This window comes from Bubalus kerabau, chromosome 1 (genome assembly GCF_029407905.1).
Source record: "Bubalus kerabau isolate K-KA32 ecotype Philippines breed swamp buffalo chromosome 1, PCC_UOA_SB_1v2, whole genome shotgun sequence".
NCBI classification, from domain to species: domain Eukaryota; kingdom Metazoa; phylum Chordata; class Mammalia; order Artiodactyla; family Bovidae; genus Bubalus; species Bubalus kerabau.
In genome coordinates this window covers 209,726,629-209,736,156 of record NC_073624.1, presented here as the reverse complement: position 1 = coordinate 209,736,156, position 9,528 = coordinate 209,726,629, and the positions used below count along the sequence as shown (strand labels likewise).

At 37.1% G+C, this 9,528-nt stretch overlaps 1 protein-coding gene across 1 annotated transcript in view; it reads right to left on the bottom strand.

The window, feature by feature from the left end:
- Positions 1–1,694: 1,694 nt before the first annotated feature.
- Positions 1,695–9,528, bottom strand: part of GCSAML (germinal center associated signaling and motility like) — a 53,213-nt gene continuing 45,379 nt past the window's right edge. Inside the window, exons 4-5 of the mRNA XM_055552296.1 lie at positions 5,365–5,393; positions 1,695–4,463 (exon numbers count right to left, since the gene is read on the bottom strand). Of these exons, the coding sequence (XP_055408271.1) occupies positions 4,230–4,463; positions 5,365–5,393 (263 nt within the window). The 3' untranslated portion in view covers positions 1,695–4,229. The remainder of the gene's footprint in view (positions 4,464–5,364; positions 5,394–9,528) is intronic.

The window sequence follows — 9,528 nt, the reverse complement described above, 5'->3', positions numbered from 1 at the left end:
TTCAGAGTTGGACTCTCCTGCTGACACTTGGCCCGTCAGCAGTGACCATAACAAGGTAGTCCTTGGTGAGTGTAAGTTCATGTTGCTGAGCCCAAACATGAAGCTTATCCCTGCCACTATGATCAGTTTGTTTATAAGCCCACTGAGCAATGATAGGTCTGGGGAAACAGGCTGACAGGTATTTACAGGCTGACAAGTTATCCCATCCATTTGATTATTAAAATCTTTCTCTGCTAAGGTCACACTGTGGTGAGCATTCTCATAGGACACAAATATCTTCATATTTTTAACATGTTAAGAGAGGTCTAACCACATATCTTTTTCCCAGACCTCTTTACCTATTTTCCAATCATGTTCCTTCCAAATATCTGACCATTCACTAAGCCTCTGGCCCTAGCAAATGAATCTGTACACAGTTGCACATCTGACCATTTTTTCTGCCAAGAAAAGTGAATTACCAGGTGCACTTCTTAAAGTTCTGCCCAAGGAGGAGAATTTCCCTTCAGCACTGTTCTTCAGGGATGTTCTAGAAAGGAACAGTAGAGCAAGAGCTTTTCATTTTAGGTGTAATACCTGTGTAAGTACAAAACCGTCTGTAAACCAGTCTTTCTTCCTGTCGGCTGATTGTGGAAAACTCCTCATGGAGCAATAGGTACAGGTTGGGAGAAAGAAAGTGCAGGAATGGGAACCAGGGGCATTTGGGCCACTTCTTCATGTAACTTATTTGTGCCTTCAGGGCCTGCTTGGCCCAAAGTTATATATACCACTTCCAGTGGTATATATGATGGAATGTTATCGTGTGTGCCCATTTCTATGGCTTGGTCAAATCACACAGTTGATGATGGGCAACTCATATCGCAAGGCAACTTGGTGACCGTGATTAAACCTTTAGTCTCAGAGCTATTTCTCAAAAGGATAGTAATGGTCTTTGGAGGATGGATCCAAAATTTTAAGGGCTTTCCCTGTGATTTACCTTCCAAAGCTCCAGACAATTTCCTTATGTGCCACTGACACTTCAAGCCGCACTGGATCTGCTGAATCATAAGGTCCAAGTGGCAGAGCACTTGGAGAGCAGCCTGGACCTGATGCAGAACTGTCACTTGTCTTGGGCCCCACTAAAACTAGCAACTTTTCAGGTCACTCCATAAACAGACAAGAGCTGCAAATCCAAATAAAGAGTATGTTATTAGCAAAATCCACAAATATTGTGTCTTCAAAATTCCACAGGCATTGGATCTGTTTTTTGTTTACAGTAGTAGCCAGATGCAACAATTTATTATTTACCTCAGAAATAATATCTCAACATCCCCCATACCACTAGATGCCTAGATATTTCACTAACATAGAAAATCACTGGATTTTAGTAAAATTTATTTCCTACTCTTGAGACATAAAGGTCTTACTGATAAGTCTTCAAATCCCAAAGATTACCAATAAGTCATCAGAAACTAGGAGAGAGGCATAAAACAGGTTTTCTGGGAAAAGAGAAAACCCCTGGCTTACAATTTGATCTTGAACTTTGCAGCCTCCAGAATTGTGAAAAAGTAAAATTTTGTTATTGAAGCTACCTAGACTGTGACACATTGGCAACCCTAGCAAACCAATACATCTGAGTACTCAAGTAAATGTATAGCAGCTTTATTTATAATGTCAAAACTGTAAATGCCTCACATACCAATCAGCAAATAATTAGATTAAAAATTGTGAGTTATTCATTCAGTCGTATACTTATAAAAATGTCAACTACTAATACAAGGTGGAACATTCATTATGCTGAATGAAAGACAGCTTATACATTAAAAACAATACTGAATCTCCACAAGAAATAAGGTATGATTTACAACCAGGTCACATCTATGCTTTTAGATTTCTATATTTCTTTTACTATACAGTAATATTCATTGACCTATTGACTGCCCCTTCTCCTATAATTCCAGATTATTAAGTATATTAAAATGAGTCATTATCTTGAATATAGTATTTATTACATGTGAAAAATAACCACAAAAGCATACAGAGAAAAAATAATTTTGTCATTTCATAAAGTTGACTGATTTCTACAAGGTAAAACAATTTTGTCATTTCCCAAAGTTGACTAATTTCTACAAGAAAAAACAAGTTTGTCATTTCTGAAAGTTGACTGATTTCTACAAAAAAAAAATTAGTTTTGTCACCTCCTAAAGTTGACTGATTTATACAATATTTCTACATATTTCTGACAGGGTCACTTTTCCAGAATTATAAGATTCCTGTTAAATTCGCCTTCCACACACTGAAATCACTTCAAAGGAACACAAGAATTTACCAAGAATAGAGAGTCAAAATTTGTATAAAACCAATAAGTTACACAACTAGAACCCAGCAAACGCTCAATAAATGGTAATTATCTGTATCTTCTGTTATATGAGATCATTCCTAATAAATAAGGTAAGTTATATTTTGACATGACCTATTACATTCTGTTAATTTGTCCGTTTTCTCTGTCTACCCACTCTCTTCCAGGTAGAGAGTGCCTGTAGAGGAGGCAGTAAAGGAGCTCCAGTGTAGAGAAGTGTCTCAGTTTACATTTTGTTAGAGATTAATGTGCATAGAAGAATACAGACATTATTTTATCTTTTTTGTTGTTTGTTTTTTTTTTAATTTTATTTTATTTTTAAACTTAACAAATTGTATTAGTTTTGCCAAATATCAAAATGAATCCACCACAGGTATACATGTGTTCCCCATCCTGAACCCTCCTCCCTCCTCCCTCCCCATACCATCCCTCTGGGTCGTCCCAGTGCACTAGCCCCAAGCATCCAGTATCGTGCATCGAACCTGGACTGGCAACTCGTTTCATACATGATATTTTACATGTTTCAATGCCATTCTCCCAAATCTTCCCACCCTCTCCCTCTGCAACAGAGTCCATAAGACTGTTCTATACCTCAGTGTCTCTTTTGCTGTCTCGTACACAGGGTTATTGTTACCATCTTTCTAAATTCCATATATATGCGTTAGTATACTATATTGGTGTTTTTCTTTCTGGCTTACTTCACTCTGTATAATAGGCTCCAGTTTCATCCACCTCATTAGAACTGATTCAAATGTATTCTTTTTAATGGCTGAGTAATACTCCATTGTGTATATGTACCATAGCTTTCTTATCCATTCATCTGCTGATGGACATCTACAGACATTATTTTAGATTAAGTCTAGTATTAAACTAATAACTAGAAACCAGATTCCTTCCTACAACACATGTCATTTTAATGAAAAAATATGAAAAACAAAACAGAAAGTTAGCTGACATCTATCTATTGATTTATCCTTGCCAGTAATCTAAAAGGTCAGTATATTGTAGCTATATAAAAAGTAATTATTGATGTTTTTTTTTCCATTATGTCCTTTATGTCCTCAATGGGAAGTTGGCAAGTTGTTTAGACTCTCCTTGAGAATGAAAGTAAAAATAAATGGGTTGTTTACCAATTTGCCTGAATTTTGAAACCAGACACTATTCTTCCTTCTTCATTAAAAATAACTAGTATTTAAATTAACTAGTATATTGTGAATAAAACTGTAAATACAAGTATGCTTTCAGTTTTTAGTTAACTTTGAACAAATTTATCTGATTTACTATCAGAAAGTAAGACACTGGGCCACTAAACCTCATTCCTTTTTTTAAATTGCACTCTCAGCTTTTCCTCTTAGAAAGGCCAATATCAAAACCTGTTAATTCTTAAACTGCTACGACAAATTTACATGCAAGAATCTCCAGTATGTGGAAAAGGCAAAATTGAAGTAAATATTCAGTTAGCAAAGGTTCTGGTCACTAGTATTATTATGTTAAGAATTTATTGAGTAGATTACACCTCAAAAATGAAATAGATAATTAGGACTGTGAATGCTGGCCTTTGAAATTTGGAATGTAGAATTGGAGGTGGATATTCTAAGTCACATATGTATAGATGTTTATTGTTCTATGGAGGATCCCCCCTACAATTTCCACATCCTCAAACTTTACAAACAAAAAGAGGTCAAATACTCTATATCATTATATCAATTTATGTGGCTTTACCCAAACCACATTGACAAGATGTTTCAGTTTCTTAATGTGGTACAGTGAAAGAATATCATTTATAAAGTCTGGCCAGAAATAAAAATTGCATGTACTGCTGAAATAGAAAGACTCCCCTGGAGGTCACCATTTGGTCATCTTTATTACTGGAAGATGATGAGGCAGGAGTATTCTAGTGAGGAAGCACAATTTCGTAATCATTCTCAGCTGCACAGGAAGAAGACCTAATACTGCAAGGTCTCCTGAGAAGGGCATATTCTGTTTCTGGCCTTTCTCTTAATGGTCTCACTCTCTTTGCGATGTTCTCATAACCATCATCATTGGAGTTCAGGGAGGGTCTCCGATAGGGCCTATGATTAATGACAGTGTAACATACTTCTTCACAACCACTGACATTCTTATTTCCCTGCAAGTACAAAGAAAAAAGAAATCAAGGATCTAGAATCAATCATCAGATTTGAACTCCTTTTTTCTTGTCTAATGATGATCTTGCACCTCAGGTATTCAAGGCCCTTTCTCCAAGCCCTGATGTCTTAAAGACTTCATTTTAGCAACATATCCTTTGCTTCAAACTGCCACTAATTCCGTGTTCCTTTCACTACAAATAATAAAAGAGAATAACAAGACACTGTTATCTCCCTGAACATCTAGAGAAGAGTAGTTGTGTACTTTATGTCACATATACTGAGGTATAATATATGCAACAATCAGAATCACAGATCTATAAGTAATTAATCAAATTGCATAACAATTCTTCATAGGATAAAATTTGATTAATGTAATTGAGAATCTAAATACATTTTCAATTGTATGGACCATGAAAGAAAAATTAAAATACTACTAATTAAATCAACAAAATGTTTGTGAATAATATTAAAAAGAATAAGTGTTTTTTCATCTGTTGATTGATATCTACCATATTTATAAATATAAAAGCTAAGTCCTGGACATAAAGATTAAAAAGGGAATGTGGAAAGCTAAAAAATAATATATGTTTTATGGTGGTCAGATTGTAGTTGTGAATTTGATTTACTTTTGTTATAGTAGCTTTGAAAATTAAAATATTAGACTTTGATAGACTTGAGAAAACAATACAAACTTACTAATTACCTAAATTTGTTAAAATATTTTTATTTTTTTATTTCTTTCTATTTTTGCATTATAATTTCCAGGAATAATATTTAAACTATGAAAGTCTTTGATAAATCCATTCAGAAATTGCATGTTAAGGAAGATCTACAAGTAGGTTTATATGAAGTTGTCTGTATTTTGCATTTATCACACAAATGTAACAATGATTGTATTACCTGATTAGAAGTGGATGGAACACCTTTACCTGGAGGGTAAAAATAAAAAGAAAGCAATCTAAGAGTTTTGGGACATCACAAATTGAGGGTAAGGAGATAATGAAAGGGTAGAAAAAAATGATGAAACTTCGAAGAGGTCCACTGTCTAAACATGTCATGATCCCATGTTATTATTAAGGTTCTTAAGGAAGGACACATCTTTTGGGGCAACAACAATACTATCTTTCTGTGTAAATGATACATACCAAAGTTGGTGACTAAAAGTAAATTTTGAAGCTGGATAATAAAATTTTGTCCATAAATATGCTATGACAATACAGAATGGCAAGTATAAATAAAAAATAACTATTGCTATAAAATTAAGATATAAATGTTATAAAGTTATCATAGGAAAATCATACAACTCTTAAGATGAATAGTCATTATAGAGATAGGTACTGACATAACAAAAGTAACTATATCAAATTAAATACAGATTCAATTTGATTACAGCTATAAATACTGAATTATACATGTGTTAATCTAAGATTCACTGCTAATATTTTTAATAAATATGTTAGAACTATAGGTTACTATATTTAGACTACTAAATAGAGTTAAGTCTCAATTTGTAAAAGGAACATTGAATGATTCTTAAATCTACAACCTAATAGGCTTGAAAGTGATTGTGAGCAAAATCATAGAATATGTTAAATAAACAGATTCTATATAACAACAGTATGCTAGTAACTTTTAACACCTCATTGTTCTTCACAGAAAAGTCACATTCAATGCATTGATTTCAAATATGAATATTATATTTATCCATATAATAATATATCTTTATAAATATCACAGTATGTAACAAATCAATTAACCAAATATGTTTTAAAATTAGTATTGTTTTATAATCAGAAACTGAGGGAATTATGTAGCTTGAGCACAATTCAGTTGTAGCATTAGTGACAGTTTGGAGAACCAAGCACAAGTATGAAAGACATGAAAAACATCATACACCAGTGGGTGAAGTGGTTACAGCTTTTGGTGCTGAAAATGTTAACATATTTAAGAACAAGCATATTTATTCTAAGGTTAAAGATGTGAAACATGCCATCATTGTGCTAAAGTTCAGCTAAATTCATATCCAGAGTAGACTTCTTACTTGAAGTCAGAACATTGAAAAAAATACATATGAGGCTTAGAACCAGAATGGAAATATCTGAGAAAATTTCTGATGACTGCAATTAACCTGAATTCCAAACTCCAAGAAAGATCATTGTGTCACATGAGGTGTTCCCACTGGTCTTAGAGAGTGGGACTCCTCTTTCCTTTTGAAAACCCTGAAATTTATCTTGCAAAGGAAGACTAGCCAGTATCTCTTACCAAGAATACATTCTTTTTTTTTTTTTTAAACTTTACATAATTGTATTAGTTTTGCCAAATATCAAAATGAATCCACCACAGGTATACATGTGTTCCCCATCCTGAACCCTCCTCCCTCCTCCCTCCCCATTCCATCCCTCTGGGTCGTCCCAGTGCACCAGCCCCAAGCATCCAGTATCGTGCATCGAACCTGGACTGGCAACTCGTTTCATACATGATATTTTACATGTTTCAATGCCATTCTCCCAAATCTTCCCACCCTCTCCCTCTGCAACAGAGTCCATAAGACTGTTCTATACCTCAGTGTCTCTTTTGCTGTCTCGTACACAGGGTTATTGTTACCATCTTTCTAAATTCCATATATATGCGTTAGTATACTATATTGGTGTTTTTCTTTCTGGCTTACTTCACTCTGTAGAATAGGCTCCAGTTTCATACATTCTTATTCATACTGAAGATAAAAATCAGATCCAAGCATACCCTTGACATAAAGTAGATTATAAAAGAAAGATAGATAAGACGAGGAGACCACTTTCTCCCCCACAAATTCATCAAAAGAACATTTGAACGCTGAGCAAATTCCACAAAACAACTTCTGAACACTGGCAGAGGACACCAGACACCCAGAAAGGCAGCTCATTGTCTTCGAAAGGAGGTAGGACAAAATATAAAAGATAAAAAGAGAGACAAAAGAGTTAGGGATGGACACCAGTCCTGGGAGGGAGTCGTAAAAGAGAAGTTCCAAACACCAGGAAACCCTCTCACCAGCGGGTCTGTGGGGAATCTTGGAATCTCAGAGGGCAACATAACCAGGTGGAAAAATAAATAAATAAAATGCACAGATTACGTGCCTAATGGCAACTCCCAGCGGAAAAGTAGCCCAGATGCTTGCGTTCACCACCAGCATGTGGGGGCTGAACAGGGAGGCACATGCTGCATTGTTTAGGGTAAAGACCAGGCTTGAATGCCCTGAGGGCAATATGAGGGAGCTAATGAGAGATACCAACTCAAACTGAGGGATAGCCAGAGAGGGGAGAGAGAGAGAGAGAGAGAGAGAGAGAGAGAGAGAGAGAGAGAGAGAGAGAACTTTCCCACCTTAGGCACTGCCGGCCTGCTCACAGAACAAAGGACTGACTGAATACCAGAGGAGAACTAGCCAGCAGTGGACCAGCCTATCCCCTGCTGGAGGCAGAGAAGCAGGCGGGCAACAGCCAGAGCCAGAAAGGGGCAATCTTGGCCCCAGAGATGGCATCCTCTATCAAACTGCAAGCATGCTCCCAGTTGCTAACCAAGTTTTCCTGGGATCCTGGATGGTTGACATCCACCAGGAGGATTGCAGCCAGAGATCAGCTCCCCAGAAGAGACACAGGGCACACCTGAGATGGCACTCCCACTGCACACCCAGGAAACTGAGTGGCTGGGACGGGGGAGGTGATAAGACGCACCGCACCTGGGGAGTGTGTGCTCGCCAAGCACCTGGTCGTTTGAGCTGCTCAGACCTGGGAAGGGCACAAATCACAGGCCCAACCAAGTCTGCACGTTCGTGGAGTACCCGAGAAACTGAACCTGAGCAGCTTAGACCTGGGAAGTGCATGCAACCCAGGGCCTGCTTTAGACAGTTCCCTTGCAGAACAACCTGGAGCCTGAGCAGTGTAGACTGTGAAAGCACACACTCCGTGCACGGGGGCAAACCCAGTGTGGCCAAAACACTGCAAGCACTCCCCACACACGCCAGTGATATTCATTTGCAGTGTTACTCTCTCCCCACACCACGACTGAACAAACGAGCCTAAATAAGTGACCACCTTCGCCCCCTTGTGTCAGGGTGGAAATTAGACACTGAAGAGACTTGCAAACAGAAGAAGCCAAAATAAACAGGGGGAACCAAAATAAACAGAGGGAACGACTTTGGAAGTGAGAGGTGCAACAGATTAAAACCCTGTAGTTAGCACCAATTACATTGGAAGGGGCCTATAGATCTTGAGAAGTATAAGCTGGAACAAGGAACTATCTGAAACTGAACTGACCCCACACTGCCCTCAACAGCTCCAGAGAAATTCCTACTTACAATTTTACTATTTAAAAAAATTTTTTTTATTTTCTTTTTATTTTTAAGTCCTCTTACTCCTTTAATTTTCATTTTTATAATCTACTATTGCAAAAACAAAAAAACCTATTTTTAAAGCAAACTTCATATATTTTTTAATAATTTTTGTGATTTTGTTTTGCTTTTTTAATATTGTATTTTTGAGAGTTTAACCTCTACTCTAGATTTTTAATCTTTGCTTTTTGGTATTTGTTATCAATTTTGTACCTTTAAGAATCCAATCTTTAGTACCCATTTTTACTTAGGAGTGTGATTACTGGCTTGATTGCCCTCTCCCCTTTTTGACTCTCCTTTTTCTCCCCTAGGTCACCTCTATCTCCTCCCTCCCCCTTCACTTCTCTACCCAACTCTATGAATCTCTTTGGGTATTCTGGGCTGCGGAGAACACTTAGGGATCTGATTACTGGTTAGATCTGTCTCTCTGCTTTTGACCCCCCTCTTCTCCTCAGGGTCACCTGTATCTCTTTCCTCCCTCTTGTCTTCTGTTTGTAACTCCATGAACCTCTCTGGGTGTTTCAGGCTGTGGAGAGCACATAGGGATTTCATTACTGGCTAGATTGCTCTCTCCCCTTTTGATTCCCCCTCTTCTCCTCATGGTCACCTTTATCTCCCTCCTCCCTCTTCTCTTCTCCATGTAACTCAGCTAACGTTTCTGGGTGTCCCTCATTGTGGAGAATCTTTTCTCCATTAACCTA